The following is a 26,205-nucleotide window of genomic DNA, read 5'->3' as shown; positions in this document are numbered from 1 at the left end:
AAATTGTGAGTGAGCCCACTCCCTTGGCTGAGAAGCAACCCCACACATGAATGGTCCCAGGATGCTTTACTGTTGGCATGACACAGGACTGATGGTAGCACTCACCTTGTCTTCTCCGGACAAGCTTTTTTCCGGATGCCCCAAACAATTGGAAAGGGGATTCATCAGAGAAAATGACTTTACCCCAGTCCTCAGCAGTCCAATCCCTGTACCTTTTGCAGAATATCAGTCTGTCCCTGATGTTTTTCCTGGAGAGAAGTGGCTTCCTCGCTGCCCTTCTTGACACCAGGCCATCCTCCAAAATTATTCGCCTCACTGTGCATGCAGATGCACTCACACCTGCCTGCTGCCATTCCTGAGCAAGCTCTGCACTGGTGGTGCCCCGATCCCGCAGCTGAATCAACTTTAGGAGACGGTCCTGGCACTTGCTGGACTTTCTTGGGCGCCAGGAACCCTTCTTCACAACAATTGAACCTCTCTCCTTGAAGTTCTTGATTATCCGATAAATGGTTGATTTAGGTGCAATCTTACTAGCAGCAATATCCTTGCCTGTGAAGCCCTTTTTGTGCAAAGCAATGATGACGGCACGTGTTTCCTTGCAGGTAACCATGGTTAACAGAGGAAGAACAATGATTTCAAGCACCACCCTCCTTTTAAAACTTCCAGTCTGCATGACAGAGTGATCTCCAGCCTTGTCCTCGTCAACACTCTCACCTGTGTTAACGAGAGAATCACTGACATGATGGCAGCTGGTCCTTTTGTGGCAGGGCTGAAATGCAGTGGAAATGTTTTTTCATGGCAAAGAGGGACATTGCAATTAATTGCAATTCATCTGATCACTCTTCATAACATTCTGGAGTATATGCAAATTGCCATCATAAAAGCTGAGGCAGCAGACTTTGTGAAAATTAATATTTGTGTCATTCTCAAAACTTTTGACCACGACTGTAGACAGAATGAACGGGACAGTATGAAAAATGTCTGATAGCTCGCTTAGGAAACACTTTCTGTAGGCTAGTCTTAGAAACATTGTTTTTACCGTCTGTAGGACGAGGTGCCACTAGTTTTTAGGCTAATCTACAGTATAGCCTACAATGTTAAAGATATTCTCCTATCTAATTTCATACCCTATCGAAGACATGCACGGTTGCATGATTTCATTAGTAATTGGCACCGTGAGCAGAGGAGATCGATGTATGCAACATTGGTCATTCAATGTTTTAGGGAATATGTTGCTGTTTACATAATTTAGTAATGCGAGAATACACTAGGCCTACTTTCACATATTTGTAAAGGATATCTAGACTACAGATGGTATGAGGGATTATCCTGCACTCCACTGTTTAGCTGAAGCAAATTGGAACCCAGTGTCATCTAGCTACATAGTTTTCTAAGGCGTGATTTGTACTGTTAACTGCGTCTTACGTTATGGTGACACCAGGGGTGATAATAAGGCAGGTGTATTTATTTGACGGTTAAACTTGTCTCTTTCATCTTTTAAGGTAGACATCCAAAACACACTTTTTTCTTACTTTAGCTGCTTCGATGCAGCATTTTCATAACTGTTATGTTAGGCTATAAGTTACTTTTTAAACTGTAAGCATTTAAAGTTGCATTAATCAACATTGGAACCTTGGTTTCAATGGTCACCAAATATTTACTTTTCATTGGTTTTACTGGAAGATATTTCAAAGATATAGGCCTAACTATCTCACTATGTCAACTTTTTCCTCTACCATTAATAATAATACTTTCAGCCAGCTGAGCAAGCAAATAAAGCTTCTACTGAAACCTCCTTTTCTAGTTAAAAAAATTTATGCACTCACTAACTGTAAGTCGCTCTGGATAAGAGTGTCTGCTAAATGACTAAAATGTAAAATGTAACCTGAGGTTTCTAGTTTATTGGGAGTGTTCTTTCTTAGCTGGCAGGTGTGGCTGTGTATACTTGGAAGCTGATGCACACACAATACACAAACACACACACACACATACATAGTAATCAGACAAAGTGTGTAGGTAGGCAGTATCTGATGAAGGCAGAAAGAGTAGTACAGGCACCAGAGATTGCAGGCGGTCTATGAGGGCTCCCTCATCCCTCCTTTCCCTTCTCTTTTATTGCATATTTCAGAGCAGTGTAATTGCTATTGCTGTGGAGCCTTTTGATTTCTTGTCTCATTACTGATGGCCATGATGTGTGTGTGTGTGTTCCTGTGCGTGCTCGCGTATGTGTGTTTGTCGATATAGGAGAGTGTGTGTTTCTAAGGGCAGAGATGCACTTTTAATGGGCTAGCGTAACGTTGTCTCTATTTGACTGCTACCTCCACCATCACTAGGCAGCCTCCAATGCTAATCAGATAGCAGAGTGCTAGGATAGCTACAAGCCCAGCCAACGTATGGTGTTCATTAGAAAGGACCAGGGACAAGAGAGTCTATAGCATACATTCCAGCACATTCCACCACCACAGCCCACATAAGAGATCAACAACATTAATGTAACTTTTGTTCACTGCTTGTTATTCCTTGCTATGTCTAGCTAAGGCTGTCAACAACGGTGATGCTAGGCATAGCCACTTGCTCCCTCCCCCTCAGTCCTCATTCACTCCCCTGAACAGATCTGAGACAACAAGGCAGGTGTAACCAACAGCTCCTCCTAGTTTCCACCATATTGCTTTCACCTATCCAGATCTGTCAAGGGGACTGAACGGGGAGGCCAGAAGGGAGGAGCAAGTTTTTTAAATGAAATGCATGGAATTACATGTTTTTGATAGCACTCACTAAGAAATCTGCACACATCCAGAAACGCTGGTGTACTGAATTACCAAATGGCTCAATATGAAAATAATATAACACAATTAATACAAGCATTAAAGGTACAATCTGCTATATTTACAGCTGTTCAATGGCAATTTAAATAAATGATATACTGTATACCCATATACTGTAGGTTATAAAAGAGTGGGTACATTTCCCCAGCCCCATCTCTCATCTTCATTATGAATCAAGAGGTGGACTCTTGATTTTGACTGAAACACAAAATCAGGATAGTGGCTTTGATAACACTCACCTTCCTTTGTTTGGTGGAATCCAACTTCACCAGCCAGTAAGAGGCCACTTTGGGTTTGTGGTACTTCCAGTTGTCTAATATCTGAGAGAGAAAAGCACAGAATAAAATCAACAATCTGCAACAATAACTCAACAATAACTGTATTATTCACCAGTTGGGACATTGTGAAAAGAGGAGTAAAAGAGGAGTAGCCTTCGAACAAAAACTTAAACCCCCCGCAGCATTTTGCAAAGAAAGGAGACAAAAACTAAAATGATCTCCTTTTCCTATGTGTGTGTTTTTCTCTCTTTCTCTAGCTTTCTCTCTCTTGCTCATCCCCCGTTCTCAGCAATCAGCTCATAGAAGCAAAAAACAAATTCTCTTCTCTTTCTATTCTCCCCCTCTCTCTCTCCATCTCATCCCTCATTTTCAGCAATCAGCTCATGGAACCGGCGGGGTATTGTTACTCCGGTATTCAAACAGTTCAGGGTCTAACATTTGCGTTGTGCCTTGGAGACTAAATCAATGTCTTGCGGTAGAGACGCCGGGAACCGCGGACAAGGCCAGCTGCAACCGAATAGGCCTTTTCATCCAAGACACACAACCCAAAACTATATTCTATAGACCCGGCCGCCTCAGACCACCGCACCTTTTCACAGTTTATGGCCGTCTGTCAATCTGTGGAGTCTGGTGTTAGCACGGGTATAATTGACCTGTATTTTTTTTATTTTCTTCTTTTATGGTGTGAATGTGTCCAAAGAAGAAAGGCCTTACATTCGTCGAAATTGGCCTATATGGATAGGGCCAAATTTAAATTTTTCTAACAGAAGAACTATAAAAAACATATGCATGACCATGATAGCAAATGAAAGAGAAAACTTTATTATGGGGAAATTATCAGACCAAAGATGAGGACACAACAGTTCACCTGAATCCAAACATTACACTGTTGATTTGATGTGCATTTTCACAGCATTTGTCAATAACGAAATCTGACAATACTCTCCATACATTCAGTAACATTATAATAATATTCATTGAAATGTTGGAATAGGTGCAAGATAAGAAAAAACTATTACAAGGGTTTGAGTGAGAGGTCTAACTGGTGTCTCAAATTGGCCACACCCCTCTCCAAACTGTGCAGAGTTCCTAAGTAATTTCAATGCACTTATAACTCAAGGAAAGAGCCTTCAACTATAAGGTGTTCTTTTGAGCCCTCCTAGCTTTCCCATTGAGGAACTGAAGCAAGTAGACTTATAGTGTTTTGTTTGGAACACAGCCCTGCGTCCCCACCATCACACACTTACTGTTCTTGTTTCCGCAATCCAAAAATGGCTAGCTAATATGATCTTACAGTGTCAGGCTTTCAAAAGGCACTTCAAACAAACAGATTGTAACTTACAGGAAGAACCATTTTGGGTTCCATGTAAAACCCTTTCCACAGAGGTTTCTACTTGGAACCCAAAAGGGTTATCCTATGGGGACAGCCGAAGAACCCTTTTGCAACCCTTTTTTCTAAGATTGTATGCACACAATTTATGCCCACCTGACCCAGATTCCAGGTTCTTCGTGGAACCAAGAGGGTTCTACCTAGAACCAAAAAGGACTCCTCAAAGGGTTCTCCTATGGGGAGAGCCGAAGAACCCTTTTAGGTTCTAGATAGCACCTTTTTTTCTATGAGTGTAGCATGGAGTCATGAGTGCAATCAAGTGCATGTTCCGGCGCAACTTTTCTTCACAATATGACAAACATAGGCTCATTCTGTTCAGGACAACCCAGTGTATAATGCATGTCATCCTTCTAACTCTGGATCAACCATAGCGATCATAAATGTTGATACTGTAAATGAATTTTCAATTATGGAAATGTGAACTGCACATTTGGACTCATGGGTGTGTGGTTTTCTTGTATGACATCAAAGCGGTATTTTTTATAATATAATCCTCAACGTTTTATCTTTCAGAACACATCGATCAAAAGTAGCTCAATTAGCGGGAGGGATGGGGCATCTTCTTGTCGTGCGTGGTGCTCAGGTTTATAACGGCTGTCAGTCAAAACCCATACAGCGCTGTGAAGCAGAGAACCTGAGCTCTGATGTCATGTATAGCATGTTACAGTACAGCCACTGTGTTCCAATTTAGGCGCTTATTAATGATAAAATCTGCCATTTTCAACCTGTAGACGGGATGACAGGTGCTGTGAGTGGAAAGTGTTAAACTGAAACTGAGCTGAACCTATATGAAATCAGACACCTAATTTACATTAACATAATAATAATATTGATTCTCTATTACGATGCTAACCTTGCTATTTTACCAATCGCTATGTTTGAAATGCAGTGGTAAAGGGAATAGTGTGCCATTTGGGATACAACTGTGCCATTTGGGATACAACGATTCCACATGATTGCTGTGGTTCTGAATAATACTTGGCTCACGATTTCTAACAGATATCAAATTTACTTTGAAAATAACATCAATCACAAAATCACCTCAATTAGTCATTTTCGCAACTTGAAACCACATTTAAAGTAAAAATAGCAACTGTGTGGCTCAGTAGGTAGGAGCAATGTTTTGAATATAACAATAGCAAGCCACCATAGTTAACTATGAATATAAAACATTTTTAAGGTGCAATATAATATTTCCTAGTTGCTAAAATTCTAATAGTTTGCCTAATTTTATTTTATGTGACAAAACAAGCAAGTGTAGACAATCATTGTACCATCTAAACCGCTGTGAAATATATTTTCAATAACCAAAAATATTGTATTTCAGCTGTTTGAAGCTGGTGTACAAAATCGAAAGTAAAAGACACAAAAACTAAACTTAAGCATGGAAAGCATAGAAACAGCGCACATAGAACAGCTCTACGGCTTCTTAGACTTGCTTTCAACGCGAATGACAGATCTACAGTGGGGAAAAAAAGTATTTAGTCAGCCACCAATTGTGCAAGTTCTCCCACTTAAAAAGATGAGAGAGGCCTGTAATTTTCATCATAGGTACACGTCAACTATGACAGTCAAATTGAGATTTTTTTTCTCCAGAAAATCACATTGTAAGATTTTTAATGAATTTATTTGCAAATTATGGTGGAAAATAAGTATTTGGTCACCTACAAACAAGCAAGATTTCTGGCTCTCACAGACCTGTAACTTCTTCTTTAAGAGGCTCCTCTGTCCTCCACTCGTTACCTGTATTAATGGCACCTGTTTGAACTTGTTATCAGTATAAAAGACACCTGTCCACAACCTCAAACAGTCACACTCCAAACTCCACTATGGCCAAGACCAAAGAGCTGTCAAAGGACACCAGAAACAAAATTGTAGACCTGCACCAGGCTGGGAAGACTGAATCTGCAATAGGTAAGCAGCTTGGTTTGAAGAAATCAACTGTGGGAGCAATTATTAGGAAATGGAAGACATACAAGACCACTGATAATCTCCCTCGATCTGGGGCTCCACGCAAGATCTCACCCCGTGGGGTCAAAATGATCACAAGAACGGTGAGCAAAAATCCCAGAACCACACGGGGGGACCTAGTGAATGACCTGCAGAGAGCTGGGACCAAAGTAACAAAGCCTACCATCAGTAACACACTATGCCGCCAGGGACTCAAATCCTGCAGTGCCAGACGTGTCCCCCTGCTTAAGCCAGTACATGTCCAGGCCCGTCTGAAGTTTGCTAGAGTGCATTTGGATGATCCAGAAGAGGATTAGGAGAATGTCATATGGTCAGATGAAACCAAAATAGAACTTTTTGGTAAAAACTCAACTCGTCGTGTTTGGAGGACAAAGAATGCTGAGTTGCATCCAAAGAACACCATACCTACTGTGAAGCATGGGGGTGGAAACATCATGCTTTGGGGCTGTTTTTCTGCAAAGGGACCAGGACGACTGATCCGTGTAAAGGAAAGAATGAATGGGGCCATGTATCGTGAGATTTTGAGTGAAAACCTCCTTCCATCAGCAAGGGCATTGAAGATGAAACGTGGCTGGGTCTTTCAGCATGACAATGATCCTAAACACACTGCCCGGGCAACGAAGGAGTGGCTTCGTAAGAAGCATTTCAAGGTCCTGGAGTGGCCTAGCCAGTCTCCAGATTTCAACCCCATAGAAAATCTTTGGAGGGAGTTGAAAGTCTGTGTTGCCCAGCGACAGCCCCAAAACATCACTGCTCTAGAGGAGATCTGCATGGAGGAATGGGCCAAAATACCAGCAACAGTGTGTGAAAACCTTGTGAAGACTTACAGAAAACGTTTGACCTGTGTCATTGCCAACAAAGGGTATATAAAAAAGTATTGAGAAACTTTTGTTATTGACCAAATACTTATTTTCCACCATAATTTGCAAATAAATTCATTAATAATCCTACAATGTGATTTTCTGGATTTTTTTTCTCATTTTGTCTGTCATAGTTGACGTGTACCTATGATGAAAATTACAGGCCTCTCTCATCTTTTTAAGTGGGAGAACTTGCACAATTGGTGGCTGACTAAATACTTTTTTTCCCCACTGTATAACTCACATTTCTATGTGAATTTGGTCAGGTCGCCCAAAAAGTTACATATTGCAGCTTTAAGTTCACAGTCACAGTTAACCACGGTGGCTCACTATTTTTACATTGTCATCTCCCGAGTGAGGTAACCAGTCAGCCAGGTGCGGCTGCTCATCTGCGCCCCTATTAAGAGTTTATTAGCGGGACAGGTGGAACTGTAATTGTGTCACACGACCTCGACACCAATGTAGGAGAGGCGAACCGTCCAGGGGGAAAGAGGCATTGATAAATACACAGGAGCGGAGGGGAATACAGTGAGGCTTTCTGCTGCCCACGTTTTGGCCATGAGGGAGTTTTCAAAGACAATAGGCAGTCAGGAGGCCATTGTGGAGGGGCTGGGAGGTCAGGAATAGTCCCATACTGTATGGTTGGCTCTGGCCATTGTATCTCTTTGGAAATACGCTGTATATACTTTCACACACACACACACCTCATCCAGAACGGCCTCGGCCATCTCCTCAGTCTTCCCCGGGAAGCGGATCCTCATGGCGCTGAGAGCGGCCAGGCTCTGTCTCGTCAGCTCTGTCTCCTGGTCTTTACTCCTCAGGATCAGCACGGGATCGCCCTGCACATACAAACACACACACATGTTCAAAACACACACATAAGCCAAACAAATAAACAAAACAAATAAATACAGGCCCGACAGACACACATATAGGTCAAACACACACACACACACACACAAGAGTCAAACACACAAAGGAAAGAAAGGAGAGAAAAGAACATGAATGGGGTTTAAATGCTTTTCATCATGGGTTTCAGCTGAGATCTTCAGCTTGCTGCGAGAGAAAGAGAGAGAGATGGGGTAGAGAGAGAGAGAGAGAGAGAGAAGAGAGAGGGAAAAAGAAAGAGGTAAAGAAAGACAGAGAGAGATCGAGAGAGAGAAGACAGTGTGGCCATGGTAATTGGAGAGCACTCCAGCGGCTCATCAGAGATTCCATATCGCTGAGGCCTCCAGGAACCAACTGAGCCTGGCCATATAGAGAGAATGGGCATAATGTGTGTGTGTGTCAAGAGAGGCCAGCCACAGAGCTACAGTAGGTTAGGGGGACAGCTATCTGTACAGGCTTAGCGCCACACAGCACAGGGCCTCATCCAAAGAAGGGCCATCCACAGAATGTAGAGATAGTTTTAGCAACTTTAAAAGGTTTCGTCAGGCACTATATGGTATGGTAATGATAGCCTACTGTACGCTCCCAAGGGAGGGGGAGAAAGAGAGGGTGACAGAGATAATGTGATTGTAGTGTGAATGTAGAAAGTGTAATGATAAGTGCGTGTGTGTGTTTGTAACTCACCATGTTAGCGTGGATGGTACCTAGACTACTGCTGTGTGGCACCCTGTGGGCGGAGCCGCTGCGGCTGAGCGAATGAGAGCGCAGAGAAGCGGAGCTTGGCCTAACGAGGACCGTCGCCGCCGGAACGGAGGGCCTGGCCAGTGAGGCTCGCGTCTCATTGGTGGGTAACTGGCCGGCCAGGGAGGAGATAGAACGCGGGCAGGAGATGGAGCGTCTGATTGGCCCAGAGAGGGTCGGAGAGGAGGAGGCAGAGGGGCCTGCCTTGCCTGGCTTCATCAGAGGTTTCCAGTGCACCCGTCCTGAGAGAGAGAGGGATGAAGAAAAGGAGAAGAAAAAAAGATGACATGAAATGAAGGAATAAAGTGGTGACCTAAATAACTTAGTCCAAAGAGGGGGGAACTCTCTCTCCCTCTCTTTTTCTCCCCCTCTCATCTGTCTTCTCATGCTCTGCTTTTCATACTGTCCACTTTCATTCCATCGTTGGAAATGAAGTGTGGCATTAAAAGTCCCATTCTGGGGCCTGACGTGGTGGCCTATTGAATGTGGCTTTCATTAATCACTACAGCATGTGTTTCTGTGGCTGTGGCCCGGCTGTTCTCTTCCCTCTTCAGGCTGGATTAGAGAGCAGGGCAGCGGGCCCTTCCAGCCCAGTCACAGCCACAGAACCTCCCCAGGACCACGGAGCTTGAACCACCTCCAGCAGCACGTCCAGCCAGCCCAGTGTGTGTGTGTGTAAGCCTGGAGATGAAAGTTTGTGTGCATATGTGTGCGTCTGCTCGTATATGTGTGTCTGTCTGGACATGAGACAGGGTGTGTGTGTGTGTGTGTGTGTGTTGCTGCTCCACCGGCGAACCTTGAGGACGGAACTTGCCAAATCGGCCACATTATAGGGCTTAGCTGAGGCTGCCCCCAGATGGGCGCTTATGGAGTCGGTCGGCGGAGGCAAAGTCACTCCAGCGAAGAGCAGCTCCTCAAATCCAGCCAAATCACTTCTTTGTCCTTCATTCTGGATCTAGGCTGCATCCAAAATGGCCACCTATTTCCTATGTAGTGCTCTACTGTTGACCAGGGCCCATTGGACTCTGGTCAAAAGTAGTGCACTATATAGGGAATAGGGTGCCATTTGGGATATAGGCCTAATGGAAAATCTAATGCTAGAGCAGAAAAACACCCAATATTTCACAATGCAACACACAAATATATTTGTGTGTGTTTTTTCCACCTGGACTGGGACTGGGACTTTGAAACTTGGTGGAAAAGACAAATTACCTTATAAACCTGTAGGAATGTCCAACTTATCAATCTTTCCCTCTAGTTTCCCGAAGAGCACATTTCAGGCCAATTTGCTGAAAGAGTTTTCAAGGTAAGCCACAAGCCTCTCTATCGCTCTCTCTCTATCACACGCCACACACACACACAGTTTCATATCCAGACACACGCACACACACATACACACACTCGGTTTCATATCCAAACACACACACATACGGTTTCATATCCAGACTCACCACACACACACAAACACAAAAACAAACACACACACACGACGACGACTAGTAGAATAAAAAGCCTTCTCATGGAACCATCATCAGGCGATGACCCTAATTAAAAAAGATGGATTTAGCCTGTTTCATGTATTAATTAGGTAAACAAATGGATTGTACAGCTTTACATCAGTAATTTAGCTAGACCCGGACCTGGCCGACCAACACCACCACACCCAACACTGCATTATATCTAGGAACTTGGCACGCTGGAGAGAGAGAGAGAGAGAGAGAGAGAGAGAGAGAGAGAGAGAGAGAGAGAGAGAGAGAGAGAGAGAGAGAGAGAGAGAGAGAGAGAGAGAGAGAGAGAGAGAGAGAGAGAGAGAGAGAGAGAGAGAAAGAGAAAGAGAGTATGTGTGTGTGAGTGTAATATAGAGCAATCGTGTGTCTAATGCCTATGTGTATGTGCACACGTGTATTAGAGAGAAAAGGTGCGTGCTTGTGTGCGTGTACGTGCGTGGGCACCTACCTACTTACCAACCTGCCTGCCTGCGTGTATAGGACAGCCTAAGTGTGTGTCTGCATGCGTGTACGCACACACACGTGTGTATGTGACACAAGTTTGTTTTAGTAATTATTGGACCCTTGTAGTCATCTGGAAGGCATCAGGGCCAGAGAGCCCTCTCATATAACAGCCTTCTCCCCAATATACCAGGACTGCATCCCAAATGGCATCCTATTCCCTATATAGCTTAGTGCACTACTTTTGACCAGGGCCCATAGGGCTCTGGTGAAAAGTAGTGCCCTATGTAAAGAATATGGTGCCATTTGGGATGCAGCCCAAGAAAGGAGGAAATGGAGAGAATGTCCTGGAAATGTCCTTATTATAGAAGAGGCCTCTGATTGCTAATAAAGACATTCCCAGACCCCCTCCTCCATTTTACGAGGGTGTGTGTGTGTGAAGGGGGGAAGGAATGTGTGTATGTGTGTGTGCGTTTCTGTGTGTGTGTCTGTCTCTATGCGTGTTCGCCTGTGCATTTGTGTGTTTCGGTGCATGTGTATGGGGTGCTCTCCTCCTCTCCTCCTCACCTGAGCGCTCCGTCGACGACTTATACTTGTTCTCTCCCAGGTCGTAAGAGACACTCTTCTTCTCCCTTGTCTTCCCTCCTTCCCTCTCATCCTCCCTGTCATCCTCCTCTTCAGGGCCCTCCTCGGAGCTGCTGTTGTTGACACTGCTGCCGCTGGCGTCTCCTCCATCGCCTCCGTACTCCCTTTGTCTCCTGCCGCACGGCGTCTGGGCGCTCTCAGGCATGGAGGACAGGGGCTGACACACACACACACACGGAGAGACACACACCCACAGACAGAGAGAAACACAGACAGAGAGAGAGAGACATGCACACACAGAGAGAGAGAGATCGAGAGATAGAGATAGAGAGAGAGAGAGAGAGAGAGAGAGAGAGAGAGAGAGAGAGAGAGAGAGAGAGAGAGAGAAAGAGAGAGAGAGAGAGAGAGAAAGAGAGAGAGAGAGAGAGAGAGAGAGAGAGAGAGAGTGAGAGTGAGAGTGAGAGAGAGAGAGGGAAGATTATGTCAGCACCCACAGACACACCCTTCAACCCTAGCCAATTACCGTCCGTCACTGTGAGAAGCAGAGGTGACACCACGGGCCCGTACGTGTGTGTGTCAGTGTGAGTGTTCATGTGTCTACAACTATGTGTGCATCGGTGTATGTGTGTCTGTGTGTACTGATGTACGACCTTAATTTTAGCAAGTTTGCTACAGCAGGAAAATAATCCTGCAGCAACAGAAAATGTGAATTATTATGTGGATTATAATTAATGGACATTTTTTGTAGGGGTTGATACATTTTTTGTTAGGGCAAATCAAGAGTGGAAATTATAAACTTAATAGGCCTTCATTCATAAACCATGAATACACTACAATTTTGCATTTGCTGCTGTGCAGGAAAATTCTCAGCAACAAAAGAGTGATCAAATTAAGATCCTACATCTGTATGTGCATCTGCGCACGCACATGTGCGCGTGATCCACATCCCATTAATGTCTACACACCCAATGAGCCGTGTGTGTGTTGTCTCTGTAGCTGTGATTAAAGCGACGGTGGAGAGAGACATATTAATTCAATCCAAGCGGCCACTCAAATCCTCCTTCTTGGCCTTTGTACAATGAATTTATCATTTCCCCCCTCACCACCAGACACAAAAAAAGTTAATTAAATTGAATGTCTATTTCACACCGTGGAAGGAACACATTGTTAGCATTAATAAAGCATTCACATCTGTTATTCATCAACTAATTTAGCAAGCGTTTCTCGCGTACAAAACGTATGTGCAGACTGTGATCCTAGGCATGAGCTTATATACAATCACCAGAGGAGAGACAGGAGAGGAGAGGAAAAAGGGGGGAACAAAGGGGCGAGAGTGAGAGAGAGGGGGAAGAAAGAGAGAAAGGGAGAGACAAAAAGAGAAAGGGGAGAAAGGAAAACCATCTCTCTCTATCACCTTCTCTCTCTCTCCCTCTATCAACCCTTTCTACTCAGTGGCAACTCAAAGCAACGCTGCTTAAGTATGAATCCATAGTATTTAAATTGCTTCATTTCAACCCCTCTCTCCTTCTCACCCTCTTTTTCCAGATGGCCCGTAATACAGCCCCTGGGAGTGTGTCGATCCATCAGAGCACTCAGCGGAGGGCCAGCAGGCCAGTCAGTCCACGTCAGCCCGCACTTGGCATGGTCCAAAGTGACAGGCACAAATTAATTTCGACAAAAGCAATTGTGTCTGAATGAGTCGTTATCCTCGCGGAAAGGGCCCTAATACAGCAGAAAACTGTCCCATTGAGTTGCTGCGCACACTTGGTGACTGCGTCCCAAATGGCACCCTTTTCCCTATATAGTATTTTTGGTTAAAAAAAATAGTGCACTATGTAGAGAGGAGGGTGCCATTTGGGATGCAGCCCGTCGTGCATTTCCCCTACTTCAGCGGAGGAGTGAGGGATGGGTTTAGATGTGGGGTTGTGGAGAGAAAGGGAGAGAGGGGAAAGGCGATGGGGAGAGTAATGTGCTGTCATGGGGGATTGGGGGGATTGAGGCATGTGGGGTAACGGACTGAGAGAGAGAGAGAGGGAGAGGGGAAGTGAGGGAGAGGGAGAGCTGACAGGCCTTCCCTTAGGGGATTGGTTGTACCAGGGCGTTTCTCGCTCTCTTTCTCGCTTTGACTCTCGCTCTCCATTACTTGCTTTCTCTTGATCACTTTCTCTCTCTCTCTGATACCTTAGGATACCTAGGGGGCGCCAACGTTTTGTGGGGGGGGGCCTTCCTTGATAGAAAAAAATATATATTACAATGTGATTGTTTATACCGATCTAAAACAATGTAAAAATCTGCGAGGCTAGAAGCAAGAGGTAAAATGCCATGGGAAGACATGACTCTGATGCACATGGGAATATCTTTGGTTTGTCTCTATGACATTCAGAAGCTGAGCTACAGCCTTCTGAAGTCGAAGAGTAAAAGAAAATGGACTTTGCTTGGGAAGTAATCTTATACAATGTATGACTCTGTCGCTATCAATTGATCTACCTATTCACTTTCTGTAAAATAGTATGTATAATTAAATTGAGGTTTCATATAAATGATCATATAAAAACATATTTGGTAGCAGAATAACATTTGGAGAAATCGGGTCTAGACTTTATTTTCCTCATAATTATTATTATTAAATAGCCTACCTAAAAGATGTCATGAGTTGCAGGACGTATAATTGCAGGAAATAAGCTTCAAAACAACATTTTCCTAGGTCCCTCAAAACAAAATCAAGCTAGTGGTGTATTTAATATAAGCTATCTCAATAAACAATCTTTTTTTTTTTTTTTAAGAGGGGGGATGAAATTTTTCAAATGTGAAAAAGGGGGACCAGGGGTAAAAAGGTTGGGAATGCCTGCCTTAAGGCATATGCCCTTCTATACATCTCCCTCTCGCTCTCTCCCTTTTTTTCCTTCTTCCCTTTCTCTCAGACTTTCTCCTTCTCTCTTTCTGTGTGTTCCCTTAGGGCATCTGCCCCCTCTCTCTCCCTCCCTCCACCTATCCCTTACTCCCTCCATACCTCCCTCTCTTCACCTTCCTCCCTTTCTTCTTCTCCATCCCTCCCTCCCTGCCTCCTTCCCTCCCTCTCTATCTCACCTTGGGTCCTCTCTGCCGTGAGGATTTCCCCAGAAGCTTCTCGTCGTCCAGCTCACACTGCTCCAGCAGGTCCAAGATGTCCTCCTCCTGCAAACACACAGAATACAGTAGGTTAGTATTTGATAAACCTCATGAATCCATTAATAAAAGGACTCAATGGAGATGTAAATCATCCATTAATGTGAATGGGAGACTTAACCAGAAGTTTGAGTATGCATGCAGATCTCAAGTCAGAATACCAGCCTTTGTGAGAAAGAGGAAGAGTGCAGTACAGTATGGTACCGTAAAACACGGTATCGTAAACCAAATGCCAAATTATGAATTCAATCAATTACACATTCAATCAATCAATCAATCAATCAATCAATCAACCACCACTAATAAGGGTTGTAAGATTCTGTTGCTACTCCCGACCTGCAAGCAGACATGAAAACTCAGGTGTTCCACTTCCATAGTGCGTCAGTACCATAGCATAGCTAGACCATGAAAGACCTGGCAGAACATGTTTTGCTCTTTGGGTTGACTCTTTATTTATGTATGGGCTGCATCCCAAATGGCACCCTATACCCTAAAATAGTGCACTATGTAGGGAATAGGGTGCCATCTGGAACGCACCCATGATCAATCTGGAAACGTTATCGTACCCGTGGCCAATACGCTGGGCCCCTTTTCCTTTTTGGCCGCGGCTGAATTGGAGAGAGGGTGATTAATGTTGCTTTGTTGTCACGCATGGCACCCTCCCATTGTCTCTCAAATACAGATTAAATGTGACTGTGGTCTCTCAGATTAGCAATCAAGTAGCTTTAGGCTGCTCAAATGTCAAATGGGGGGACAAAAGTATGTGTGTCTGCTTGTGTGTGTGTGTGTACACGCATGTATTTGTGTGCCAGGGTCATAAGGCCAAAGCTGTGTTGGCATTTGGTTAAGTCCCTGATCATGAACCAACCAACCAGCGCAGCCAGCCTCTCTCTCTGCAGGAGGTTAGCTCATATAGACTCAAAGCCACATGTACATATGGCAGATCCCTCCAAATCCCTCTGCCGTGCTCTCTTCCTCCTTCCCTCCCTCCCTTTCTCTTTCTCTCTCCTTCCATCTCTCTCGCTCGGTCCATTCTAGGCTATTGCTAACTCTCTGTTTGTCTATCTGTCTCACCCTCCCTTCTCCTACTCTCAAACACACTTTCTCCTCTTTTGCTAAATCCCTCTCTTCCTCACAGTCCAAACCCCCCAAGTTACCAAACATACCTTACCTCTTTCTCTCGTCTGTCTCATACTCCACGTCTTTCCCCTCGCTCTCTCTCCCTTTCTCTCTTTCTTTATCCCTTTCTATAGAAACCAAACACCACCACTCCATCTGAAATTCATCATGAATAAAACTCCTCAGAAAGGCAGTGTGCATCCCAAATGGCACCCTATTCCCTACATAAAGCACTACTTTTGACCAGAGCTCTATGGGCCCTTGTCAAACGTAGTGTACTATTGGCAATAGGGTGCCATTTGGAATGCAGCCCGTCTCTCCCCCAATGCCAGAGCATCCCTGCGATTTCCCTATTAACAATGCTTTTCCCTATGAACGTACCCTCGCACCACAAACCACAGCAACACAGCTGCTTCCACTGCATTCCATAACATTTTTTACCATCGCAAGCACCTTCAAATACATTGAGATCCTTGAGAAAACCTCTTCAAATTAACACTGTGACAATTCACAGAGAAGAGCTAAGGAATAACAGTGAACGCCTAGACTGAGGAGAAGGGGAAAGGCCAGAGCCAGACAAAGCAACTGGAAACAAAGATGGAGGTTGTACGGGTTCGTCCTGCTTTTAACAAATGTAATGTTCAGCGCTCAATGGATGCTTTTCAAGGACAAGGTGACAAACACGGCTCGAGGAGAGGGCAACACACACGCACGCAAACACACGAAAACACACACACACACTCTCTCTCTCTCTTTGTATGTATTTTTGTCTCTTATTTTTCTTGCAGAGGAGAGAATATATATAGAGGATAGGAGCGAGATAGAGAGAGAGAGAGAGAGAGAGAGAGAGAGAGAGAGAAAGAGAGAAAGAGGGAGAGAGCGCAAGAGAGGGAGAGTGAAAAAGAGAGAGCGGTAAAGAGAGGAAAGAGTGTGTGTGTGTGTGTGTGTGCTGTTGAGTCTCAGGTACATGCCTTCATTCGTTTCAGAGGATTATTCATTTCCTTTTGAAGTGAGGCCGCTCGGCCGGCGAGGAAGGTCTGAAAGGCAGCCGAGAGGAGGCTTTCATACTTCTCCAGGAGCAGCTTGTCATCTGGGGGGTAAATACGTCTGTGGGAGCAGAGAGAGGGAACGAAAACAATGACGGAACATTAATTTAAATAAACAGTAACCGGCGAGGAAAGTCAACCAGTACCTTTTTCTATTTACGTGTTTTTTTTATGAACGTTTAAGTTCCCTCCCACTGGGCACAGACGTCAGTTCAACGTATATAATTGATTTACATTTGGTTGAGTTGTCAACTAATGTGAATTCAACGTAAAATCAACAAAAAATGTCACTTAAATCGAATGACATATTGAATTTAAGTTAAAGGTTGGGTGAAAAGAAGACTAAATTCTCATACGTTGATCACTTTTTTCAAATCCAATCAGTTTTCCATGTTGATTCAACGTCATCACATTTACTTTTTGGGTTGAAATGATGTGGAAACAACGTTGATTCAACCAGTTTTTGTCCAGTGGGCTCAGTGCTAATAGATGGATAGTTGAATTGATGGTGGAGAATGGCTTAAATGTATGTACAGATGTAGGATTTGACATTTTAGCCAGTTTGCTGCAGCAGGGATAATAATCCTACAGCAATAGGAAATGTGACTTTATAATTAATGGGACGTTTTGTTAGGATTTATGCATTTTTCGCAAGGGGAAATCAAGTCTGACATTTCAAAGTGGAAATTACAAACTTCAGAAGCCTTTTTAAACCTCAAAGAAGTTTGGCATTACCTGCATTGCAGGAAAGTTATCCTGCAACAGGGTGATCAAACATCTGTATAGCCAGTCATTTGGAAGTGCAAACAGCCCGCTTTGGGGTTGGATAGGCCCCCTCACCACCATAATCAAGGGGAAAACCAATGTAAATGTTGAGATCGTGGGGGGATAAAGCTGTCAATCCTTTAAGAGCTACACATGTGAGTGATGGCTCAACTCGAGAGGCAAAGTTTAGCGATGGCCCTATAGGGCTCTAGTCAAAAGTAGTACACTATATAGGGAATAGGGTATCATTTGGGACGCAGCCTGTGTGTTCGCCGTCGCTCATATCTTGGCCCCCGCTTTTAAACATATGGCAGCTTAATCTGCGATTTGACCAACATTTCTTCTGAAGGAGTTGTTCATGTTCAGAATGTTTCTGCATATTTTGGCCCTTGATTTGATTAGTTGGGGATCGTGTAAGAAGTCGCAATTACATCAGCTAAAAACTTGACCTATTTCAATGAGTTTCGTATTACGTCTTGACTCGTCCCTCCCAAGCCTTTTATTAAATCCCCTACGCTGTTTAATACACAGACACATTCACACATAAACACGCACAGACATGCACGCACACAGGCATGCACACACACACATTTCTGAGAAGTTTGATAAACGAGACGCAGTGACAGGCACTGGACCTGAGCTCCCTTTTAAGCCGGTCTCTCGTCTGACTTCCGTACCTGAAGCGCATTTCATCTAATGACGGGCTAAGTTCGTTAAGAGACTCCGCTAACGAGCAAGCCTAAATCAGATCCCGATGCCGTGTATGAATCACAGGGGCTGCTTCCCAAATGGCACTGTATTCCCTATATAGTGCGCTATGGCCCTATGGGCCCTTGTCAAAAGTGGTGCACTATAAAGGGAATAGGGTGCCACTTGGGACACAGTCAGGCTCTATTAGCTCGGGTTCCAGACTGGTGTGTCTGGCAGGGTTAGCTACCGACAATAATTCACAGACGCTTGTCGCCATTAGACTATCCGCTCATTGAGTGTTCAGGGAAGAGGTCACTTATGCAAAAAGGAGAGAGAGCGAGATGTGGTGGGAGAGAGAGAGAAAGAGAGACAGAAAGAGAAAGGAGAGGGATAAAGAGAGTATTAACAATGAACGAAAAACAAGTTCTGACTCAGACACGTCAACGTTACTATAAAGAATTGACGGGCCTACGTACGTCTTCTGAAGTCTTTATCAGAGAGAGGAGGAAGAGGAGGAGGAGGAGAGAGAGATCAGACGCTTACTCATTTGCCTATTCTTTTCGCATTACGTGGCTGTGCCGCCGCCTTTGTGAACGCACGGGATTCACGACTCGAACCTCCCCAACTCACTCTCTCTCTTTCTTTCTCTCAATAACTCCTTGGTACCACTCACGCACAAGAGTCACAACTCAAGCCTCCGCACCCCCTCACTCTCTCTCTTTCTCACTTTCTCCCCACTCAAACGTTCTATTTATTTTCTCTCTCAATGTTATTTATCCTCCTGAGATCCCGGTGCTCCGCATGTGACCCCGTAAATGTAAGAGGAGCCTTCCTCGCTCGGTGCCTCTTCCCCCCTTACCTGTAGTTCCCCAGATGTCTCTTTTCATGCTCCTCCCGGGAGATCTGCTTGCGGACCTGAGTCAGTTGCTCTTTCTGCAGAAATAAACCACAACAGGTAACAAAAAAAACATTGGGTAAAAAATACATAAATGAACAGCCCAAATTCACCATGGGCCGATTCAGACTTAGGAAATATATGCCTTTCCTACGCACGCCTTTCCGACGCAGTTCTCAGTAGTTGGTATTCAGACTTACCTTATGCAGGCGAGTAACACGCTCTACAGATGTGGCTATCTTGTATTATATGAAAACGTTGAATTCAACTGCTGAAAACCCTCCCAATTGCTGGCCAACAGATTTTCTTGTTGATTTTTCATTCAATCGGGTTGTCAGTAAATGTATCTTAAAGTGGAACTGACACTGTTTTTACTACTTTGCAGAAATGAAACAAACAGATATTAAAATATTAGCATTTTATGTTTGAAACCCAACTTTATAAGATTTATTTTTGTTTTAATAGGGTATATTTGACTCAAGATTCCATTACGTAGAGTAAGGCATTGTTTGCAGAATTAAAAGGATGCAGTCAATGCATGATTAATAAAATTCACCAATAAATCACTAGGTAGTCTAATAAATATTGCTATCAGGTTGTAAATCACAGTTAGTACATTGTTTGTTGCCTCCAGCAATTCAGGGGATGAACTGTTTCAGATTCACTCAACCAATATTTTGGGGGAAAAAGGACGAAAAGGGCGGTGATTGGGAATCTCAACACAATCAATCTAGCTATGCAGTACGTGGCTAAGGCTATAGTTTATCTATTTACAGTGAGGGAAAAAAGTATTTGATCCCCTGCTGATTTTGTAAGTTTGCCCACTGACAAAGACATGATCAGTCTATAATTTTAATGGTAGGTTTATTTGAACAGTGAGAGACAGAATAACAACAAAAACATCCAGAAAAATGCATGTAAAAAATGTTATGAATTGATTTGCATTTTAATGAGGGAAATAAGTATTTGACCCCTCTGCAAAACATGACTTAGTACTTGGTGGCAAAACCCTTGTTGGCAATCACAGAGGTCAGATGTTTCTTGTAGTTGGCCACGAGGTTTGCACACATCTCAGGAGGGATTTTGTCCCACTCCTCTTTGCAGATCTTCTCCAAGTCATTAAGGTTTCGAGGCTGATGTTTGTCAACTCAAACCTTCAGCTCCCTCCACAGATTTTCTATGGCATTAAGGTCTGGAGACTGGGTAGGCCACTCCAGGACCTTAATGTGCTTCTTCTTGAGCCACTCCTTTGTTGCCTTGGCCGTGTGTTTTGGATAATTGTCATGCTGGAATACCCATCCACGACCCATTTTCAATGCCCTGGCTGAGGGAAGGAGGTTCTCACCCAAGATTTGACGGTACATGGCCCCGTCCATCGTCCCTTTGATGCGGTGAAGTTGTCCTGTCCCCTTATCAGAAAAACACCCCCAAAGCATAATGTTTCCACCTCCATGTTTGACGGTGGGGATGGTGTTCTTGGGGTCATAGGCAGCATTCCTCCTCCTCCAAACACGGCGAGTTGAGTTGATGCCAAAGAGCTCGATTTTGGTCTCATCTGACCACAACACTTTCACCCAGTTCTCCTCTGAATCATTCAGATGTTCATTGGCAAACTTCAGACGGCCCTGTATATGTGCTTTCTTGAGCAGGGGGGACCTTCGCGGGCGCTGCAGGATTTCAGTCCTTCATGGCGTAGTGTGTTACCAATTGTTTTCTTGGTGACTATGGTCCCAGCTGCCTTGTGATCATTGACAAGATCCTCCCGTGTAGTTCTGGGCTGATTCCTCACCGTTCTCATGATCATTGCAACTCCACGAGGTGAGATCTTGCATGGAGCCCCAGGCCGAGGGAGATTGACAGTTATTTTGTGTTTCTTCCATTTGCGAATAATCGCACCAACTGTTGTCACCTTCTTACCAAGCTGCTTGGCGATGGTCTTGTAGCCCATTCCAGCCTTGTGTAGGTCTACAATCTTGTCCCTGACATCCTTGGAGAGCTCTTTGGTCTTGGCCATGGTGGAGAGTTTGGAATCTGATTGATTGATTGCTTCTGTGGACAGGTGTCTTTTATACAGGTAACAAGCTGAGATTAGGAGCACTCCCTTTAAGAGTGTCCTCCTAATCTCAGCTCGTTACCTGTATAAAAGACACCTGGGAGCCAGAAATCTTTCTGATTGAGAGGGGGTCAAATACTTATTTCCCTCACTGTATGTAGGCCTATTTAGCTATATGAATTGATAGCTAAGTCATTTAGCTATCTAGAACCTTAAATTACAGAGACAAGTACTGTAGCTAGCTAGCTAGCTAGCAGCTGGAAGAATGTCATGTTATCACCTGGACAAGTGGGTGAGTGGTAGACTTCCCCCCCATTGTATTCACAGTGCAATTTTGACTGTCAACTAAATACTGAAAAAGTATGAGAGGGTTTATATACTGTCCCCTGTGCTAGATTTTAGCTCATCTGGCTCAGGCTAACATCGTTGTTGTTGTTGTTCTGTACAGGCTGAGGTAGTTATCGAGAACCCAAGGCATTAACAAGGCATTCTGCCTTATCCAAAGGGTTCTCAGCTATAAGCACCGCTTACCGGTGGGACCAGGGGAACTACAATCCGGACGCTCTGTTTTGACATTTAGAAACCTGAATAATCATCGCCTGTTATACGGTTTTTGAAACATATGGAACTTATCTTTTATATCAGCGAGAAATAATCATTCAAATAAAAAATACAATAACCCTAATCCTATAAAAGTGTGATGTAATTTAACCTTTTATTTTAATATTATTATTTCTCGCTGATATGAAAGATAAGGTCCTTATGCACCAAAACCGTACCGCAAGCAATGCGTGTTAACGTTCAGAACGCGCGTCGGGGCTCTTAACAAAACTCCCCCGGCCAGAAGATACCTCCATGAATAGACACTAAAGGTAGTTAGTGTCTATGAATGGGCTAAGGCTGAGGGAGAAATAGTCTATCTGTTCGTTGTTTGAGCAATAGGACTGTAAAGTTCCCAAAAGTAAGACTCCTGTCATTTATATATTTGCAAAAAACTATTCAGGTTTATTTTGTGACTTTTGCTACTGCTTTCTAAACAATGATCCAAACAAAGTCGCGCTGTTCTGCTACCTGTAAACACAGTCCAGTGCAGTGCAACATCAAAGTGAATGGCACATGCTCATATGCTATGGCCTATTTTTATAATAGGCCTACTCTAGCTGTGATTGGTTATGGCACAGCAGTCTGTGTATCTGGACAAGACTGAGTTTGTATTGTTTTAATTTACTGCAGTGTCTATTAATTGCTCAAATGCACGTCTTTCCCATTCATATTACTATAAATAAATACCTGACTCTATGAACGTACAGTGAGGGAAAAAAGTATTTGATCTCCTGCTGATTTTGTACGTTTGCCCACTGACAAAGAAATGATAAGTCTATAATTTTAATGGTAGGTTTATTTGAACAGTGAGAGACAGAATTACAACAAAAAAATTAAGAAAAACGCATGTCAAAAATGTTATAAATTGATTTGCATTTTAATGAGGGAAATAAGTATTTGACCCCCTCTCAATCAGAAAGATTTCTGGCTCCCAGGTGTCTTTTATACAGGTAACGAGCTGAGATTAGGAGGACACTCTTAAAGGGAGTGCTCCTAATCTCATTTTGTTACCTGTATAAAAGACACCTGTCCACAGAAGCAATCAATCAATCAGATTCCAAACTCTCCACCATGGCCAAGACCAAAGAGCTCTCCAAGGATGTCAGGGACAAGATTGTAGACCTACACAAGGCTGGAATGGGCTACAAGACCATCCCCAAGCAGCTTGGTGAGAAGGTGACAACAGTTGGTGCGATTATTCGCAAATGGAAGAAACACAAAATAACTGTCAATCTCCCTCGGCCTGGGGCTCCATGCAAGATCTCACCTCGTGGAGTTGCAATGATCATGAGAACGGTGAGGAATCAGCCCAGAACTACACGGGAGGATCTTGTCAATGATCTCAAGGCAGCTGGGACCATAGTCACCAAGAAAAAAAATTGGTAACACACTACGCCGTGAAGGACTGAAATCCTGCAGCGCCCGCAAGGTCCCCCTGCTCAAGAAAGCACATATACAGGGCCGTCTGAAGTTTGCCAATGAACATCTGAATGATTCAGAGGAGAACTGGGTGAAAGTGTTGTGGTCAGATGAGACCAAAATGGAGCTCTTTGGCATCAACTCAACTCGCCGTGTTTGGAGGAGGAGGAATGCTGCCTATGACCCCAAGAACACCATCCCCACCGTCAAATATGGAGGTGGAAACATTATGCTTTGGGGGTGTTTTTCTGCTAAGGGGACAGGACAACTTCACCGCATCAAAGGGACGATGGACGTGGCCATGTACCGTCAAATCTTGGGTGAGAACCTCCTTCCCTCAGCCAGGGCATTGAAAATGGGTCGTGGATGGGTATTCCAGCATGACAATGACCCAAAACACACGGCCAAGGCAACAAAGGAGTGGCTCAAGAAGAAGCACATTAAGGTCCTGGAGTGGCCTAGCCAGTCTCCAGACCTTAATGCCATAGAAAATCTGTGGAGGGAGCTGAAGGTTTGAGTTGACAAACATCAGCCTCGAAACCTTAATGACTTGGAGAAGATCTGCAAAGAGGAGTGGGACAAAATCCCTCCTGAGATGTGTGCAAACCTGGTGGCCAACTACAAGAAACATCTGACCTCTGTGATTGCCAACAAGGGTTTTGCCACCAAGTACTAAGTCATGTTTTGCAGAGGGGTCAAATACTTATTTCCCTCATTAAAATGCAAATCAATTTATAACATTTTTGACATGCATTTTTCTGGATTTTCTTGTTGTTAATCTGTCTCTCACTGTTCAAATAAACATACCATTCAAATGATAGACTGATAATTTCTTTGTCAGTGGGCAAACGTACAAAATCAGCAGGGGATCAAATACTTTTTTCCCTCACTGTATGAAAACATGAACATTTGCACATCTATGTGCTCGCTTATCACAACAAACAAACCCCCCAAAAAATCGACATATTCTTCCCGAGGGTGTATATGAACAGATTTGAATAAGATTTAAAATGGTGCAAAATCGACTTTAAGCCACCTTTAACCCAATGAGTCCCACCATTGTGCTGGCATAATTTTGGACTTCTATCCCCTTTTAAACATTGTGTGTTTGAGCTACAGACTGCAAGGTACCATTGGATTTGTCTATTTATTCTGCAATCATTGGTACCAACCATTAGTCTGTGTGATTAACGGGGGATGAGCTAGAGCTGTGTTTGTGAGACAATGGCGGATCCCGAAGTGGCCCAGGGCCGGGTCTTTTTTGAAAGAACGTCTGTAGAGTCAGAATGGTTTGACTACAGACTATTAAAATATATATATATGAAAAGCTGAGACGAACATGAACACGCACGTGTAACATGTTTAGCTCTATGCTGCTCACAGGCTACACAAGAGTCATTAGAAGATAAGGGGTTCTTCTACATAGACGATCATAGGAAATCCCAGGACATAGCACCTATAATACTGTAATAAGCTCACAGTTGCTGTCACAAACTCCACACAGTTGTCACTAACTAGTTAGATATTAATTTCCCACTGAGCGAACAATTTCTGTACTTATAGCATTCATATGAATTCATTTTTCATCAGGTTTTTGCTTTAGGGCACCTTTAGTGTACCTTTCATTTGAATTTTGTCAACAAACTCATTAGAATATATGGAGAGTACGGGTTCAAAATATTAGGGATCAATGAAAGAAAGACATCTAAATATATGCATATTCATCTCTGTTTCAGCACCAATTGGTAGATGGAAAATACTCTGATATAAAATATATTGATGAATCACAAATACAGTGGTTTGATTCATCATGAAAGTTGCCATATTCAAGTTCAAACCATGAAATACTGGAAGGTGAGAAAAGTGTACAATAGGGTAATATTATAATAATAATTGTCCTATAAATCTACCCCATTCCTCACTAATCATGGAACTGTAATAACAACGGTCCAGTCGTCGTGAACCGTGCACCAGGCTCCAGGTTTGAACTGCTACCTGTGGCGTGAGTTCCATAATGATTCAAATAGGCTACATGTTCCAAATTAATACACAACGTTAGCCTAATATGATCCAATATTGCTAGTGACCCTCAGGAAGCAACTACACGGACGTGACAGAGGAAAGAAAGGTTAACAGAATGGAATGTTGCAAAATGTAGGCTACAAATTGAAGGAAACTAACACTAAAGTGACAGTTATAAATGTATGTGGATATTACTGACGGTGGCTCCTGATAGTGGCTAATATTTAACATGATACAAATTGTTTATATATATTTTTTAACCCCAGGCAAGCAATTAAAACATTCTAGAGCGCATAAATCAACTCGGTTGGTTCGGCGCTACAGAAGCCTATAGCTTGGGTCTCCAAATTTCATCCCCGAAAATTATTAGGACATACAATTACAGTGCCTTGAGAAAGTATTCACACCCCTTGACTTCTTCCACATTTTGTTGTGTTACAGCCTTAATTTAAAATTGATTACACTTAGATTTTTATTTGTCACTGGCCTACACACAATACCCCATAATGTCAAAGTGGAACTATGTTTTTCGAAATTGTTTTGAGTCAAAGGTATTCAACCCCTTTGTTTTGGCAAGCATAAATAAGTTCAGGAGTAAAAATGTGCTTAACAAGTCACATAATTACATTTTACATTTACATTTTAGTCATTTAGCAGACGCTCTTATCCAGAGCGACTTACAGTTAGTGAGTGCATACATTTTTATTTATTTTTATACTGGAATCGAACCCACAACCCTGGCGTTGCAAATGCCATGCTCTACCAACTGAGCTACATCCCTGCCGGCCATTCCCTCCCCTACCCTGGACGACGCTGGGCCAATTGTGTGCCGCCCCATGGGTCTCCCGGTCGCGGCCGGCTACGACAGAGCCTGGATTCGAACCAGGATCTCTAGTGGCACAGCTAGCACTGCGATGCAGTGCCTTAGACCACTGCGCCAC

At 43.6% G+C, this 26,205-nt stretch overlaps 1 protein-coding gene across 2 annotated transcripts in view; it reads right to left on the bottom strand.

Annotated features, from left to right (window-relative positions):
• The window catches only part of ttll7 (tubulin tyrosine ligase-like family, member 7), a 163,798-nt gene that overhangs the window by 19,836 nt on the left and 117,757 nt on the right, over positions 1–26,205 (bottom strand). For both annotated transcript variants that reach the window (XM_045205294.1, XM_045205295.1), the window contains exons 12-18: positions 19,132–19,205; positions 16,743–16,878; positions 14,575–14,661; positions 11,470–11,704; positions 8,897–9,195; positions 8,029–8,163; positions 3,065–3,145 (exon numbers count right to left, since the gene is read on the bottom strand). In XM_045205294.1, the coding sequence (XP_045061229.1) occupies positions 3,065–3,145; positions 8,029–8,163; positions 8,897–9,195; positions 11,470–11,704; positions 14,575–14,661; positions 16,743–16,878; positions 19,132–19,205 (1,047 nt within the window). The remainder of the gene's footprint in view (positions 1–3,064; positions 3,146–8,028; positions 8,164–8,896; positions 9,196–11,469; positions 11,705–14,574; positions 14,662–16,742; positions 16,879–19,131; positions 19,206–26,205) is intronic.

This window comes from Coregonus clupeaformis, chromosome 20 (assembly GCF_020615455.1).
Source record: "Coregonus clupeaformis isolate EN_2021a chromosome 20, ASM2061545v1, whole genome shotgun sequence".
NCBI lineage: Eukaryota > Metazoa > Chordata > Actinopteri > Salmoniformes > Salmonidae > Coregonus > Coregonus clupeaformis.
Note: the sequence above shows the minus strand (reverse complement) of the source record. Positions and strands in the feature narration are given on the sequence as shown.